The sequence below is a fragment of the Mastigoproctus giganteus genome, chromosome 7, assembly GCF_048544385.1.
Source record: "Mastigoproctus giganteus isolate SK-2022 chromosome 7, ASM4854438v1, whole genome shotgun sequence".
NCBI classification, from domain to species: Eukaryota; Metazoa; Arthropoda; class Arachnida; order Uropygi; family Thelyphonidae; genus Mastigoproctus; species Mastigoproctus giganteus.
In genome coordinates this window covers 39,312,613-39,331,838 of record NC_143581.1, presented here as the reverse complement: position 1 = coordinate 39,331,838, position 19,226 = coordinate 39,312,613, and the positions used below count along the sequence as shown (strand labels likewise).

At 36.9% G+C, this 19,226-nt stretch overlaps 1 protein-coding gene across 1 annotated transcript in view; it reads right to left on the bottom strand.

Moving 5' to 3' along the window:
* Window positions 1-19,226, bottom strand: part of Rs1 (Dead-box helicase Rs1) — a 161,444-nt gene that overhangs the window by 121,905 nt on the left and 20,313 nt on the right. The window contains exons 4-5 of the mRNA XM_090376846.1: window positions 8,129-8,208; window positions 5,343-5,426 (exon numbers count right to left, since the gene is read on the bottom strand). Of these exons, the coding sequence (XP_090232972.1) occupies window positions 5,343-5,426; window positions 8,129-8,208 (164 nt within the window). The remainder of the gene's footprint in view (window positions 1-5,342; window positions 5,427-8,128; window positions 8,209-19,226) is intronic.

The following is a 19,226-nucleotide window of genomic DNA, read 5'->3' as shown; positions in this document are numbered from 1 at the left end:
TAAAGCGTTGATAAGGAGTTTTGCATTTTCACGAATGATGAGTGAATTTAACGGAATTTTATTTTGAGTTCGGTCTTCTATTCACAGATTTAAAGCTTTTTCCATTTTTTCTAATTTAACATCACAAGTTACAGAGCAAATTTTTGAAGCAATTAGCGCGTTTTCACGGACACTACGGCGCATTTTTTCATCCGATTTTTTGATTGATCGTACCGTTGACTCATTGATTTTATAATGTTTTGCCACTGAGGAGACACTTTCACCATTAGAAATTTTATCTAATAACTCAATTTTATTCGCTAATGTCGTCACCTTCTTTGATATTTTCACATTTCTCTTGTTATTCGTAGTCATATTTTTGTAGGGGTTAGAAAGAACTTGTCCACAATCAAGTCACTTTCTTCCGTTAACACACTCGAAAAAGTCTGTTTTACACTGCAAAACGGTAGATTTATCACTTTTGTAAGCATATCAATTTATAAATTTATTCAATTTATAAGCATATAAATTAAAAGCAAACGACGAAACCTTCCATAACAAGCGCATAACACATATTGAACAAGGATTAGCGAGAAACATCCACGCTTGCGATTTTGTCACCCCTCTCCCCCCACCCACTGAGCGCTGTTTTGACCGGGAAAGATAATTTTAGCCACGCCCATGTTTTTTTATGGCGGAAAATATTCACGGCGCTTTAAAATTCACATTTTTTAGGTTTCATTTTATATTAAATCGGCGATCGCGAATACGCGAAACCGCGAATACAGATACCGCGAATAGCGGGGGTTTACTGTAATCACTATTTAAGTTTCAGGTTCAACCCTATTCGGTAATTTTCATTCCTGTGATCACAATATACGGTCGAAAAGTGTTGTCAACTTCAGGAAGGAAAATCGTCTTGATATCTTTGTTAGATTCTTTTTAATTGCGTTAAATCGATTTTTAATTATTTATTTTTTTACTCTAATGTAAGTTTTTGATTTTTCATTTTAATTTCTGGAGAGTATCATACTGAAGTGTTATACGTACTATATTGAGGTAAACTCCTTTTATTATTTTACAAATATTAATATCAACGTAGAATGTATTGAGTATTACAGCTCTGATTCATACTATCATATTTTTCAATATATGCAACATCTTGCGGATATGTGTTACCTTACTGAAGGAAATTATGAAATTAAATTTAACTTTGCAACACGCATACAAGAAATTTTGGTTTAACATTACAATATATTTAGCATTTTATCCTTTACATTCCACATATTCTATTCATCCCAAACAAGCACATGGTGCGAATTCATTAGCTACAGATAAACGATGAAATTTCATGCCTAAATTTGCAGAATATTTTAAAAATTCTGAATTTAATGAAAAGCCATGGGTTTATAGTTTTTTTTTGAAAAAGATGGAGAAAATTAAGTTAAGATGGTGAGCAGCCAATGGGATAAAAAAAAATAGGGACTACACCATAAATCAAGAGTGTTGACAGACATGCTTAACCTGGAAACACATATAATAGCACAAATTGTTAAGACATTTCTCATGTAAGTGATGTTAATAACGCTCAGTATTTTAGTACTTTTCAAGAATAATCTGAGAATTTTGAGGAATGTGAAAAGTTGATCTATTTATTTTAATTAATTTATGGCAATGGAAAGTTTTTGGTGTTGCTTTTGGAATAATTTTGTGTTTATTACACACAAAGAGCAGCTCACTGATGATTTGCAGTTCTGCAGGACATGGAAGGTTTCCTCTCACAGGCTTAAAGCTTATATTATGCCATGGGTTAAAAACCTTTCAGAGAAGCTTCTGTGGGTTCATCACTTATCACTAATAAAGAGAGGTTCAATGTTCAATTCTGAGGGTTCCGCCACCTGAGATTAGCTTATATCAATCCTGGTTGATGGGATTTTTTAAAAGTTTCCTATCAATCAGGCCTGACACTAGCTAATCTCAAGTGGAGGGAGTAAAGATTTTCTAACTCAAGTTATTCTATCCCATGAGTTATTTAAGTTTTTCGACCTGTGCAAAATCCCTCCCCCCCCCCACACACACATTAACTGGAGTACCTTATGAACTCATATTAACCAGAGTAGTCAAAAGGAACAGAAAATCTTTCATGGATAGTGGGTTCACTCTAAGGTGGGATTTCAGTAGTGATCCCACTCTTTGTATAAGGAAATTATGTATTATTTTAAAAGACTGGGTGAATAAAGGATGAGTGAGGATTTTGCCGGACATTTAGGGGCCTTTGTAATAAAATGTTCCAAAGTCCCTGTTGAAATTAAAATTTGATCACGACATTTGCTGTTTGGGATTGTTTCATATGCCTGCCACCTTTGAAGAAGTTGGAATCTAGAAAAATTTAAATACAGATCTGTCTTCCAGCCAGAATGCACTGGCATATCATTCATATTGTTATGTTATTATGAAATCTAACAAGCCATATTTTAAATTTACTTTCTTTGTTTACGTGTTCTAAAAGTACTTTATTTTATTTGATAATTTTTCTCCCAGTTTTGTCCAATTGTATAAGTAAGACTAATAAAAAAAAAAGTTCTGGAATTTATCATTCCAGAATATCCCCCCCCACACACTGCTCCCACATATATAGCATGTTAAAAGTCTAAGATGATCAATTAGTGTCACTTAAAAAACAAACACTGAAATTTAGTAATATTAAAAATTAAAAGAGATACAACATGGACATGCAACATACTCATCAAAACAGTTGCAAAACAAAAGACGTTTCTACATCTAATATTCTGATGTACAAGAGGCATTTGAAAAGTTTGTGGACTGAGTACGAAGGGTTTATTTGAAAAATCTGGTAACGTATTACTTTTCAACATAGTCCTCTTTGGAGTCAATATACTTTTGTCAGCAATGCTGCAATACATTGATTCCAGCTGCAAAGAACATTTTCTCTTGGTACTCCAAGAATGACATCAATGTCTGTGGGAAAAATGGATGCCAGTCAGGTATTTTTTCAAATTAGGAAATAGATAAAAATCTGATGGTGATAGATCTGGTAAATATGAAGGATAGTACAAGATTTCAAAGCAGCACTCAGTGCAGCCATAGCATTGATAGACTTGTGAGCAGGCATGTTATTCTGTGCCATTTCCCCAATATTTAATTAATCAGCCTATTTATTTTGCTTGGTTCAAACATCTATTCTTGGTTTACACCCTTCTCTCTAATACATACACAGCCTTACACATACCTTAATTATCCAATTCTCCATATATTCCCCCCCCCCACACACACAGCCCTGCCCTATCATTAACATCAGGACATCTACATATCTACAAATAACCTTTAGCTTTTATGACAGCCTCTAGTCTCCATGGAACACTCTTCACCAGTTTTTTTTAAATGATTTCTGATATTTTCTACCATTTAACTTTCAAAGCAGCAAGTTCAGCTCTATTTTTTGGGCAGCCTCTCCTCACATGCACCCAACAATTCAATTCATCCCAGAGGTTCTCTATAGGATTCAGGTCAGGGGTGGCCAGTCCAGTTTTTTGATGCTCATTTCCTTGAGCCAGTCTGTCATGACTCAAGCTGACATGGAGCACTATCCTGCTGATACAGATATACGCTTTCCCCAAAATGTAGGTAGAGTATTATTGTCCAGGATATCTAGATAGACCTGAGTATTCATGATTTTATCTAAAACATGATTTTGTCCCAGGCTGAACCATGAAAAACAGTCCCAAACCATCATGCTGTCTCCAACTATGAAGTGTGGAGGCAGCATGATGCCTCTGCCAAACTTCATTGTTGGGATGATAGTCTAGCAGGTAGCTTTCTCCAGGCATTCACCACAGCCAGAACAATAGACCATGTACCATGACTTATCACTCCAAAGCACAGCTTTCCACTGGGCTATGGTCCAAGAATGGCAGGCCTTACCTCAAGCTAGATAGTATCTGGCATTAGTTGGGGTGATCAGTGGCTTGTGGGCAGCTGCCCAACCATGGTGACCCCTGTTATGCAATGTCCTGCACACTATACTGATGCTGACTCCCAACTGAGGGAGCATGTGTGTGTGTGTGTGTGTGTGTGTGTGTGTGTGTGTGTGTGTGTGTGTATGCCATTATGGGACTCTACTGTCACATTCCGTCACTTTATAGGAATAAACTGCAAACATAACATTAACAATGTTAAAGTATCTATTCTATATAACCTTTAATTTTTGTAGAAAATACTTAAGAAAAAGTTGACTCCAAATTCTGTTCTTGTAAAATCCATAAGAGTATTCTCTAATGCAGTATCAATTTCGTGTATAACAGATTTACCCTGCTGTACAAAATGACAAAACAATCGAGAGGGTTTTCCGGGTCACTTTGTGATCATTCAGCATAGTGTGCTTTGATTTGGAGATCACATTGCCAATCATCAATCTAGGAATCTTCAGTATTGTTGAAATGACACAGACTGACTGCTTATGTGGCACCCTATTTTCATTCCCCACTAGAAGTCAGTTAACTCCACTGATTGCAGAACCTTGCATTCACAAATCATATTGCTGTCTCCTCAAAGGCCTATGAGCATATTTAGAGTTATGTCTGACATATGGATGGATGTGACATATGTGAGGCTGTGACCAACTAGCAACAGATGGATCAAAGTAATACAATATAGAAGGAGGAGCTTGAATCATGCCAAAGGATAAATTTCAGCATGTTTAAGTTTCACAGTCCCAAAGTCAATCATAACTCAAGGCATAATTTTAATGAAAATTTCTGGGAAAACAGCATGAAATAAAATTACAGCCTTCATAGGCAATGGAACTGCTTGTAGTGGCACAGAATTAAACTGGATTGAAGAAATCAACAGAATAATTCATTTGGAAAAAATCATGTTGGATATCATCCACAATGAGTAAGTGATGGCACAAACAGCTAGACAATGGTGAGCAGTTGGATTAATAGTTGAAAATTGTTGCTGAAAAGATACAAACATCCACATATTAAAATAATACGTGCATATAATAATTGTGGTGATGCTTACATTCCCATTGCATGAATGTATGAAAAACAGATAACTGAAGAGAGTAAGTCACCATGATTTAACAAAGATTGAGAATCAGAATTATTACAATTATCCACAATTAATGCATACAAAACTTCAGAACAACAGCTATAAACAGCTATTATGCATTTGGCTGTAACTGTTCTAGTCCTTTTTTGTTGGAACTTCATCATTAATTATTTGATAAAACACCTCTAAGTTCTTCTTATATCAAATTGCTTCATGAATTCTAGCCAAAAAGAATTTTATATATGTGTTTATACTGAATTTATATACTGAATTAAAATATACACAAATACCTTCTGAAGAGGTCTTGAAAGATTCATTTGATGAAAACTTGTGCCTGCAAGGCATATGCTGTCAGCCATTACTATGTCACTTTCCTAAAAATATGTTTTATAACATTTAAAGTAAAATATAAGGAAATATACAATATACATAACTTACATGTGATAGAGATCTCATATTCTTAACTTTCTTATCTATTTAAAGTGTTAACTTACATCCATACCTCATGTAAATATTGTAGTTAAAATAAAAATCTAAAATTATGTATATTCTTTCATATATATATAATTTTGTGTAGAGTTTAATTATTACTTGTAATTATAAAATAAATGAATTCTCTTTGTAAATTTGGTGAATAAAAAACTGCATGTGGAAATGTTCTTTTATATATAGACTTTTCTGTATATAATTTTATTTCATAATACATATATGCATGTGTCAATAAAATTGGATTTTTGTAAAATAAATCCTATGAAAATATTTATCAAATAGATAGAAGGAAAGATTCATATATATTCTATCCTTAGTCCTTAATTAAAAATCTTCAATAATATTTTGTTTAATAGGTCAAATAGTCTTTAATAATTTTATTTTAAAATCCAACAAGCTTGTTTTGTTGGAAAGCCAAATTAATTTTTTTATGGTACTGGAAATAAGCAGTACTAGTTTTTGAGTCTCTGAGGGATAGTCGCGACTCAAGACTCTTCAATACTTTTACCTAACTGTTATTTATTATGAGTAACATCAAGTAGGATTAATGTATTTTCTGAATGTTCAAACTTGAATGTTCAAACTGTAGTCCATAAAATTTGTTAAAACTGTCAAGGATGATTTCATAATGCTAATTTTATATTTGTAAAATCTATTTAATATAACAGTTATAAATATCTGTGAGTAAATCCTTTAATTTTCAATTCACATATAAAATCAATCATATAATAACAATCATTAAATATTTTTGTATAGTGGCCATGCAACAGTGTGAGGTGGGCATACAAAGCAATACTCAATTTCACATACTACGTAAAATCGAAGAGAGAATTATGCTTCACACATGCAAATCATCTCAGCTTTTTTGATTTTCTTATTATCAATAGTTGTAATTTTTCTTTACCATTACTGTGATTAAAAACACATATAAAAGCATAGTTACATCATCTTTATTTCTTTTCCCCCGCCATGGAACCATGCATTTTAAGAAGCTGGCCGTTCATCTGGTAATACCCTAGTTGTTCAACAAACATTCTTTTCTGTTATTTTATTTATTTATTTTTTCCAACTAAATCAAACTTACTGGAATATTTCTGTCGCTTGCAAATTTCATCTGAATCGTAAAAAAAAAAAAAAAAAACCACCTAGAAATTTTCAATGGTTTTAAATTTGGAATCAGTGTTTTTCTGTTGCATTCAATTTATACTTTTGTTTTTGATGATTGTTTAAGAAAACTTGTTTGTTTGTTATTTGGTTTTTAGGAGCATTGGCAACTAAGGCCATATTGCTCTAGGATATGCGGTGGCCATTCCCTGACCTTTCTGCATCCTCCGTATTTGGTGGTGAGGGGCTCGAACCCCGGTCTAATCAAGAAGCGTGTGCTACGCACTGCTGCTCCTTCCCACCTGGCTATGGAGGCGCCTTTTAAGAAAACTGTTGTGCATTTCAAACTTATAATGTTAGAAACCTCTTTGTTTGATCAACTTCTTTCAGGCACAATAAAAAAGTTTTGCACTTTATTTTGCTAGTCATACTGTAACAGAATAGGATTACGAACAATACAAGAAAAATTCAGAGTACAATAATTACAGCAAAGTACGAAACTTTCTAAAATGAAAGCTGTTTATCAATTCGTGTGCACTTTCTGTTAAGCTGTTATCAGCTTTCACTATTCTACTTGTATACGTATTTCATAATCTAGGAAAGGGTACTGTGTGCTACTGTTTACAAAAATTTACTCTAACTGAAAATACCACAACTGACGAATACAATAGGTGGTTTCCTGTTCAGAAGTAGTTTTTTTTTTTTTTTTTTAGTTTCCGTTGTGAGATTACACAGGAAACACAACTATTAATCTATTAATGTTTTTTGTTGCAACTTTAATTGAGGCAAGACAAAGGAAAAATTGCAAAATTACAGTAATTACATACAATAATAAATGAATACAGTAGCTGGTTACCCTCTAAGAAGTACAGTAGAAGTTTACTTTTTGCAGTGTAAAATTAGTGAACCTAACATACTGCATTTTATTCTTTAATTTTACATTTTATTTATTTTATTTTTTTTCAAATTAGGTTTGATGATATAGAGGAAAATTTGTGAATATGCCTAATTAGCCTTGGCTAAGTCTAGTCCTCATTAGTTTATGTTTTATCCATTTGTATTTATCAGAAACTTCTGTCTAAAAATAAATCTCAAGGGAAAAATTAATCTTCTTTGACTTTACAGAAAGTGAAAGAAATAACTTTCAAAGCTTATCAAAAAGAAAATATTCATGATATTTTATTTTTGATAGCCATTATGGTAAAAATAATTTACTCAAACTAAATTATTTTTTGGCCAGCAAAATAATTTACTTTGCATTAACAAAAACTGAAGTCACAGAATTTTGAGTTGAGTAACATGCAACTCAACCCCTAAGTTTCTTGGCAAAAAGAATGAAGAAATTACAATATTTTGGAAATAAACTAGACTGCAGAATCCCAAATTTAAGAGTTTGAACTATATCATATATATCTTTTATAGGTTTTTTGTTAGTTGAAGTGGATAATATAATGCATTAGGGTTTAAAAAACAAAGTACTTACTTCAATGTCATCTATATGTTCATTTGATGCCTTCTCACTCTTCTTTTTTTTTTTTCTTTTACCAGTCACTTTCAGAAAATCTAAGAATTGAGGAAAGGGAAGAAAGGAAAGATGAATTAAATTATTATTACAGTTCTTAATCTAAAATGTCATAACAGCTCTTAATCTAAAATGAAATTTTAGATTAAGAGCTGTAATATTAGAAACTATTAGAAAATATTATTACTATTAAAAAATACCCAATTCTGATAGGAAACTAGGAAATTTTTTTTTTCAAGTAATTCAGCCCTTATGAATAAATTACAAAAAAAAAAAAAAAAAATCATGGCATTTAACATTATACTAAATGTCATGGAAAAAAATTTTTTTTTCCACTTTTTTAAAATTTAATCTCAGAGGTAACAACATTATGAATTTCAAATAAGAAAACTAGCATGAATTGCTCACCTGATATTCATCTTTTGATTTTGGTCAGTCAGATCCTAGCAACTCTCTTGGTAATAAATTCATATAATAAATCATTGGTTGACTTCTGAATTTGCAACTTAGTTGGTATGACACATCACTACCTGACACTTGTTTTGAGAATATCTGGGTTTAATTACCATCTACAATTAGAGGAATTTCTAACTTGCTTTAATGGAAGGTGCAGACTGAAGCCAATCTGCAGCAGAGGGAGTAGGGTTCCCACATGAAATATTCTCGGTTTTTCAGCCTGCTTAACATGCAACTCAACCCCTAAACAGAGATATTTACAGAAAAAACACACAGCACCTGCATTTCAGCAGCACTTAACGAGGGCACAAAATATCAGTTATGTTAACCTCAATCAATTATCCCATTTGCTATAGTAATAATAATAATAATTATTATTATGGTGCCATCTGGTGTCACTTCCGAGAACTACCACTGGACATAAGTCAAAAGCTAAACAGGTCCACCTCCATAGATGGATGATGTCACAGAGAAATATTAATGGTTGGTTGGGTTTTATTGGCACATTAGCAACTAAGGCTATAATGCGCCAAAAATATTAATCATACTGCATTGAGTGTGGCACACGATGAAGTCACTCGCGTTCAGGCCTTAGGCAGAAGGGTCAGTTCGAAAAGTCAGAGACGGTCTCCGAAGGAAGACAGTGGAGCAAGTGGCACTGTCCCCCATATAGCTACCACAAGAGAAGAGCAAGGCCATCCAACCCCACTAACTGGAAGTGCTTCCTGCGCAACAGCACTAGTGACCACACAGAAAGGAAGAAAATGCCAACGCATGAAGTGGAGCATTGAAATGAATACATGCACCATGCAAGCATACTACGAAATAACAAAGCTAGAGACCGATACAACAATGTACACAGTTAGACTACATATCAAGTGGTTGAAACGATTCCCAGATATTCAGGTCACCGAACAGCAAATAGCAAACCAGAGAACGACCATCATCACGAAGAACCTGATAGCTCCTGCAATCTTGGAAAAAATCAAGCACAACGTGAGTGATCAACTGCAAAGGATAAAGAATATGGTCAATTTGGAACCAGAGGAGGAAGAGCAAGAAGAAATACAACCCACAACAGCTGAAATGGAAAGAGACAAGGCTGTGATATCCAGGATAGAAGACAAGTGGAAGAAGGCCCTAACAGAATTCGAAGGAATGGACCCCACAAAGACCCACATAATACAGAAGCAGAGGCCCAAAAGAACCTTTGGGGAGAGGAGCAGACCACCCCAATTGGCCAATAATACAACATTACATTACCTCAACAACAATGATACAACACTGAAGGCCATTCACACAGCCGTATATTGTGCTACTATAGCAGCCACTAGGATTAATGGAAGAGAAATGAGAGACCAACAGCAGAAGAACCGAAAGAATGAATCGCCAGTTTGGGAAAGATGACTTCAGCAGAAGATAGAAGAATTAAGAGTCAAGATAGGCCAAGTGACCCAGTACCAACAGGGTAATAGGAGTAAAAATTGATTGTAAAAGTGAAGGCATCCTCAAGACAGACAGCGTCCACAGTAAACATGAGGACAAAAAAAAACAGAGAATAGGAGAGCACTTGGACACACTGAATCAGAACCTCCTCGCACTCAGCAAGAGATTACACCGATAAAAAAAAAAAAGAGCTCCCAGAGGAAAATAAACAACCGAATCTTCGATGAAGACCAAAGAGTCTCCTACAGGAGTCTTCGAGAAGACAGAAAAGAAGGGAATGGACCACCCAAGCAGAAGTCGATTGAGAGTTCTGCAGCAATGTATGGAGCAGGGAAGTAAGACATAACAGCCGATCCCCTGGATGCAACTAGAACGGAAGAAAACCAAGGACATACAACAAGAGATGAGACAGTAGGAGATTTAGGAGGAAGAAGTAAAACAGACGATCAAGAACTCTCACAACTGGCGACCTCCAGGGATAGATAACATCCACAACTACTTGTATAAGAAGTTCACTTGCACACACAAGCACCTGGCAGAGCAGTTCACCTGAATGATAAGGCACCCAGAAACAATCCTGACGTTCCACATTTTGGTCCCAGTGGTTCAATGCCTAGTTGGCATGTTGCCAATGCACATTTTATAGAGGTGACAAAATGAGGCAAAGGAACTGCGAAATGAGCAATACCAATTTGAACAGAGCAACAAACTTAAATGAAAAAGTTATTAATCTATTTTCAACAAATAAAAACCGAAGAATGTATTTTATTTTTAAATAAAATTTCAAGATTACCCCAAGTCTGTTAATGGTAAGTGGCCAGTTAATGTTCTGTAGTATTTTTAACTCTTATTATTATTACTATTTATAGTCTACATGTCTTATAATCATATAACCAAGGCAATTTAATGTAACTTTAAGAAGCGGCACCCCCATACATCAGTCACAAGTTGCCACTGGTGATGATATTTAGAATAGAAAATGAGTGGAAGGCCCTAACAGAATTCAAAGGAATGGACCTCACAACGATCCACATGATACTATAGCAGAAATTCAAAAGAATCCTGTGGAGAGTCACAGACAACACAAATCGGCAAATAATACTACATTACCTCAACAACAACAATGGTGCAATACTAGAGGCCATCCACACAGCCCACAGCTGTATATTGTGTTGCTAGCCAATAGAATTAATGTAAGAGAAACAAGAGACCAGCAGCAAAAGAAACAAAAAAACAAGGAACTGCCAGCTTGGGAAAGAAGACTTCAGCAGAAGGTAGAAGAATTAAGAGTCAAGATAGGCCAGCTGAGCCAGTATGAACGGGGTAATAGTAAGAAACCGATTGAAAAAGTGAAGAGCATCCTGAAGAGAGACAACGTCCACAGCAAATAAGAGACCAAAAATCAGAGAATAGTAGAATACTTAGACATACTGAAGCAGAACTTCCTTGCACTCATCAAGAGATTATGCTGATGCAAAGAGAGCTCCCGAGGAAAATAAACAACCGAATCTTTGATGAAAAGAAAACAGCATCCTACAGAAGTATTGGACAAGATGGAAAAGACGGAAATAAGCCACCTGAGTAGAAAACGATTGAGGAGCTCTGGGGTCACATATAGAGCAGTGAAATAAGCCATAATAGCTGAGCTCCCTGGATAGAACTAGAATGGAAGAAAACAAAGTACATACAAGAGATGACAGAATGGGAGATTCAGAGAAAGAACAACTGTCGATCAGGAAGTCCCACAACTGGTGAACCCTAGGAATAGATAACGTCCACAACTACTGGTACAAGAAGCTGACTTGCATACACAAGCACATAGCAGAGCAGTTCACATGAATGATAAGTCACCCAGAGTCAATCCCAGTTTCTTACTCAAAGAATCAGATATTTGAAGGCCTAAGACCAAGATACAAGAAACCTGACAAAATATGGGCCGATCACCCATCTCCCAATGATGTATAGGATCCTGACCAGCTGCATAACAAAAATCAATCAGACTACTTGGAGAGCCAGAACATCATGACCGAACAGTAAAAGGGATGCAGGGAGCAATTTATCATAGATGCCACAGTTAGAGAGCAAGCCTACAAAAAAGTGCTGCGACCTGTACACAGCCTACATTGATTACCTCAGGGCCTTCTACTCTGTGCCATATAGCTGGCTAATAGATATGCTGAAGATCTACAACGTCAATCCGATAGTGACAAACTTCCTAGAAGCAACCATGGCGAAATAAAGTACCACCATCAAGGTCAAGAATATCACAACCAGACTGATCCCCATCAGGAGAGGGCCGACCGGGCTAGCCGAGTGGGTAAAGTACCTGCCCGGCAACCCAAAGGTCGCGGGTTCGATTCCCGCCTCGGGCTTGGATCAAAGTACTGCAAAAACCTTGGGAGGTGCAATATGGCCACAGAAGCCGATGCGCCAACAACTACCAAATCAAAAAAAAAAAAAAAAAAAAAAAAAAAAATCAGGAGAGGAAGCTTTCAGGGAGATGCCCTGCACCCACTGTGGTTCTGTCTAGTACTCAACCTGCTATCCATAATGCTCAACAATAGCAAATATTGATATAACCTCAAAGAAGGAAAGAAAAACCTGCACATCATAGTAGTAGTGGCATGTGATGCAAGAAAGCAAATGTATGAGCTTATGCAGCATCAGCCAAAAAAAAAAAAAAAAAAAAAAAAACACAACATTCCCTCCAAATGCCTGTCCAGTTCCTCCTTAAATTTATTCAACCTATCAATTTCCACAACGACAGATGGAAGTTTGTTCCAGCAATTAACCACCCGCTGGCTAAAGGCAAATTTCCGCACATCCAATCTACATCTGTCTTTTCTTAATTTGAATTTATGCCCCCTTAGGTTCGTAATCTGAACAAGTGGAAGGATCCCATCAGAATTCAGCGTGCTCAACCCATTCAAGGCCTTATACACCTCAATCAGATCACCGCGCAGGTGCCTAGTCTCCAGCCACTGCAATTTGCAGAACTTAAGCCTCTCTTGATAAGAGGATCCCTTCATTCCCCTCACTAATCTTGTTGCCCTTCTCTGTACACGCTCAAGTAAATCTATATCCTTTCTAAAATGAGGCCTCCAGACCTGTACGCAGTACTCAAGGCGTGGCCTGACCATTGCCTTATACAGAGGGATAATCACCTCCTTTTCCCTGCTAGCAAAATTCCTATATATCATTGACAAAACCCCATGACCTGCCCTGGCAGCCTGTCTGCATTGCTCACAAAACTTCATATCTGCCTGCACAATTACTCCCAGGTCTTTTTCATTTTTCTACCACCTTAAGTGTAGTACCACACAGTTGGTACGTTTCTCTGGGGTTACTTCTACCCATATGCAGGACTTTGCATTTGTCAAGGTTAAACTTCAGTTGCCACTTCTTAGCCCATCTGCCCAAATTATCTAGATCCTGTTGCAGTAGCACACTGCCATTACTGTCATTAACAACCCTGCCAACCTTTGTATCATCTGCAAACTTCGACACCAAGCCTGATATTCCTTCATCAATATCATTGATAAATATACAAAACAACAGTGGACCCAACACCAAACCCTGTGGGACTCCACTAATAACATTAGTCCAAGAAGAGCAGCACCCATTGATTACTACCCTCTGTCTTCTCCCACTTAACCATCCTTTTATCCATCGTAGCAACTTACCCTTAATACCATTCTGCTCTAATTTGTACAATAGTCTTCCATACGCAACAGTGTCAAAAGCTTTCCTGAAATCCAAATATATGATATCAAAATTATTTTTTGCATCCAGTTCCTTTGTAACCACATCATAATATCCTATAAAATTTGTCAGACAAGACTTTCCCTTAACAAACCCATGCTGTGTCTGAATTATTGCTGCAGTCTTGTCTAGATGATCCTGCAATGCATCTTTAACCAGCGACTCCATTATTTTACCCGGAACAGAAGTTAAACTAACTGGTCTGTAATTACCCGTGTCACCCTTCGATCCCCCTTTGTGAACTGGGGATACATTTGCACATCTCCAGTCTGTGGGAACCTCCCCTGAGAGCATCCCATAATTATGAGAGCATCCAAGGATGCTCTCATAATTATGGCTAACAGTTTGCTTAGTTGCTTTGCCGCCTCCTTTAATATAACTGTATAGATCCCATCCACCCCAGGTGCTTTTCTTACGTTTAACGTTCATCGTCTCCCACCCGATGTACACGGATGACATCAAACTCTACGTGGCAACCAAGAAGCAACTCCATCATCAAAGAATTCAGCAATGATATCAGAATGGAATTTGAACTAGACAAATGTAAGATCCACACATTGGATCAGGGGAAATTAATTGACTGAAACTACCAGCTACAGACTGGTAAAGATATCGAAGTATGACAGGGAGAGACCTACAAAGAGGATCATGCAGGCTCAGCAGTTAGACAAGGAGATAAGGCCTGCCTGCCCGAAAAATATCATCAGAAGCCTGCTTTGAGCAGGATTCTGAGTCCCTAATGGTATTTTTGGCAAAACAGAGGGAACACAGTTAAAGCCCTAAACACCTGTGTAGTCTCAGCACTAACATACTCCTTTGGGATCATAGATTGGACTAACACCAAGATAAAATGGCTTCCAATGCATAGCTCTTTCAAGTGGAATGCTCTTCCCCAAGACTGAAGAATTTGCAAAGAAGCCCAGAGTGTCAGATGACAACATGTCGACAATAGCACATAGTCTCAGAAGCGATCCTACACATTACTATAGGATGTGTGATCGCCCAGGTGGAGTACACTCATAGACATGACCAGCTAGGCAGGATAATACATCAGAAGCTAGGGAGGAAATACTAGTTGATCAAAGAAACTGTACTTTATTACAAGTAACCCCAAGCTGTACTTGGACCGCACCATAATAACAGACAAGACAATCTCACACAACAGACCAGACATAACTTTTGTTGACAAGGAGATAAAAGTTACCTATCTGATTGACATAGTGGTGCCCAACACTGGCAATCTCCAGAAAACCCACGAGGAAAAGATCAGGAAGTATACAGACATAAGACTGGAGATCAAAGAGATGTGGCATATGAAACAAGTAACGGTCATCCTGATCATCATGTCAACCACCAGTATGGTGCCAAAGACCCTACATAACAACACAGCAGCAATAAGTTTCCCAGAGAACACACACAAGGAATTCCAGAAAGTTACAATCCTGAACACCTTTAGGATAGTCAGAGAGTTCCTCAACCAACACCAGACATAACAACCACCGTGTGCACTTGTTACCAGTACCTGTCATGGGGTGGAACCCCATTATGTAGAAATAAAATAACAACAACAGTTGTTTGTATTGAGCAAATAATACTGCATCTCCTTTTCAATCAGACTGAAGTTATTTGCATTAGCATTAGTAGTGACAAATGATTCAAGAAAGCAAGCATATAACAGTAAACCCCCACTATTCGCAGGGGTTACGTTCCTGAGAAATGTCGGGAATACCGAAAACGCAAATACTGAGTTATGGCTCCCATAGTAATAAAGGGGTTCCGTTCCAAAGTATGAAATATATAAGAAAAACTAGTCTAAAATTTTTTCTATGTATGTATTATATGTACCTTCATAATATGACTATGTACATAGTGAAATGCAAGCATATGGCATCGAAATGAAAATAAGAAACAATTTAATATTAAATGTAATATTTATTAGAAATTTCAAACCAGCGCCTTGGTTAGCAAAAAAAACTTATCCCGCCAGTGCTATCACCAGTTCCGCTAAAGTGTTGATAAAGGAGTTTTGCCTTTTCACGAATGATGAGTGAACTTAACGGAATTATATTTTGAGTTCGGTCTTCTATCCACAGATTTAAAGCTTTTTTCCATTTTTTCTAATTTAACATCACGAGTTACAGAGCAAATTTTTGAAGCAATTAGCTCATTTTCATGGACACTACAGCGGATTTTTTCTTCCGATGTTTTGACTGATCGTACCGTTGACTCATTGATTTTATAATGTTTTGCCAATGAGGAGACACTTTCACCATTAGAAATTTTATCTAATAACTCAATTTTATTCGCTAATGTCATCACCTTCTTTGATATTTTCACATTTCTCTTGTTATTCGTAACCATATTTTTGTAGGTGTTAGAAAGAACTTGTCCACAATAAAGTCACTTTCTTCCGTTAACACACTCGAAAAAGTCTGTTTTACACTGCAAAACGGTAGATTTATCATTTTTGTAAGCACATCAATTTAAATTTATTCAATTTATAAGCATATAAATTTAAAGCAAATGACAACATACTGATACGCATAACACATACTGAACAAGGATTAGCGAGAAACATCCACGCTCGCAAATTTGTCACCCCTCTCCCCCCACCCACTGAGCGCTGTTTTGACCGGGAAAGATAATTTTGGCCACGCCCATGTTTTTTATGGCGGAAAATATTCACGGCGCTTTAAAATTCACATTTTTTTTAGGTTTCATTTTATATTAAATCGGCGATCGCAAATACGAGAAACCACGAATAGCGGGGGTTTACTGTATATATATATTCATACAGTATCAGACGGGGAAAAAAAAAAAAAAAACTTCCCATTTCACCCATCAGTCACTCCAAATGTTTGTCTAGCTCAGCCTTAAATTTATTTAAGCTATCAACTTCCACAACAACAGATGGAAGTTTGTTCCAACCATCAACCACCCACAGGCTAAAGGAAAACTTCCACACATTTATACTCCAACCATCCTTCATCGATTTGAATTTATGCACACTCATGTGCATAGAGGAAGAATCCCATTCAAAGCTTAAACACATCAATCAGATCACCTTGCAGGTGCTTAGTCTCCAGACGCTGCAATTTGCAGAACTTAAGCCTTTCTTTGTAAGAGCAACCCTTTGTTCCATTCACCAATCTCATTGCTCTTCTCTGTACTCATTCCAGCAGCTCTACATCCTTCCTAAAATGAAGCCTCCTGACCTATTTACAGTACTCAAGGTGTGGCCTGACCATTGCCCTATACAAGAGGATAATCACCTCCTTATCTGTGCCAGAAAAATTCCTGTATATGATTAACAAGGCACCATGATATACTCTTGCAGACTGTCTGCACTGCTCAGAGAATTTCATATGACTACACAATTATCCCCAAGTCTTTTACATATTCCCCTATCCTGAGTGTAATACCACAGTTGGTACATTACTCTGGGATTACTGCTACCCATATGCAATACATTACATTTGCCAATGTTAAACTTCAAGAGGTATTTCTCAGCCTATCTAGCTAGTTTTTTAAAAATCTTGTTGCAGCAGCACACTGCCATTACTGTCATTAACTACCCTGCTAATCTTGGTATCATCTGCAATCTTACACATTAAGCCTGATATACCCTCATCAATATCACTAATAAAGATAGAAAACAACAATGGGTCCAACACCGAACCACGAGGAACTCCACTAATAACATTAGTCCACGAAGAGCAGTGTCTACTGATTATCACTCAGTCGTTCCTTTATCCATAGCAGCAATTTGCCCTTAGTGCCATACTGCTCCAATTCGTACAGCAGTATTTTATTTGCAACAGTATCAAAAGCTTTCCTGAAATCCAAGTACATTATATGATATCAAAATTAACTTTTGCATCCAGTTCCTCGTGGTCACATCGTAGTATCCAATCAAATAGATTAGTCAAGATTTCCCTTAACAAACCCATGCTGTCTGAAGTAAAATTGCAGCCTTGTCTAATTGATCCTGCATTAGTTATTTAACCAGTGACTCCATTATTTTTCCTGGAACAGAAATCAAACTAACAGGTCTGTAATATCTTGTGTCACCCTTTGATACCCCTTTGCAAATTGGGGAAGCATTTGCACATCTCCACTGACTCCAGGGATGCTCTCGTAATTATGGCTAAGGGCGTACTTCCTTCCTTCCTTTGCTGCCTCCCTTAATGTAACTTGATAGATTCCACCCACCCCACGTTCCTTTCTTATGCTTAACTTCGACAATTTCTCTTCTTTCCCCTCAGTTATTACAAAATCATTTAGCTCCCTGTTTTTAGAGCATTAACTCTAGAGAAAACTATTGATATTAATACTACAATTCATAAAGTTTACAACTCTGTCTGAAGCTCTTTTGCATTATTACCAGTTAGTTTAACTTCTGTTCCAGGTAAAATAATGGAGTCGCTGGTTAAAGATGCATTGCAGGATCATCTAGACAAGACTGCAGCAATAATTCAAACACAGCATGGGTTTGTTAAGGGAAAGTCTTGTCTGACAAATTTGATTGGTTATTATGATGTGGTCACAAAGGAACTGGATGCAAAAAATAATTTTGATATCATATACTTGGATTTCAGGAAAGCTTTTGACACTGTTGCGCATGGAAGACTACTGTACAAATTGGAGCAGAATGGTATTAAGGGTAAGTTGCTACAATGGATAAAAGGATGGTTAAGTGGGAGAAGACAGAGGGTGGTAATCAATGGGTGCTGCTCTTCGTGGACTAATGTTATTAGTGGAGTCCCACAGGGTTCGGTGTTGGGTCCACTGTTGTTTTGTGTATTTATCAATGATATTGATGAAGGTATATCAGGCTTAATGTCGAAGTTTGCAGATGACACAAAGGTTGGCAGGATTGTTAATGACAGTAATGGCAGTGTGCTACTGCAACAGGATCTAGATAATTTGGGCAGATGGGCTAAGAAGTGGCAACTGAAGTTCAACCTTGACAAATGCAAAGTACTGCATATGGGTAGAAGTAACCCCAGAGAAACGTACCAACTGTGTGGTACTACACTTAAGGTGGTAGAAAATGAAAAAGACCTGGGAGTAATTGTGCAGTCAGATATGAAGTTTTCTGAGCAGTGCAGACAGGCTGCTAGGGCGGGTCATGGGGTTTTGTCAATGATATATAGGAATTTTGCTAGCAGGGAAAAGGAGGTGATTGTCCCTCTGTATAAGGCAATGGTCAGGCCACGCCTTGAGTACTGCGTACAGGTCTGGAGGCCTCATTTTAGGAAGGATGTAGATTTGCTTGAGCGTGTACAGAGAAGACCAACACGATTGGTGAGGGGAATGAAGGGATTCTCTTACCAAGAGAGGCTTAAGTTCTGCAAATTGCAGTGGCTGGAGACTAGGCACCTGCGCGGTGATC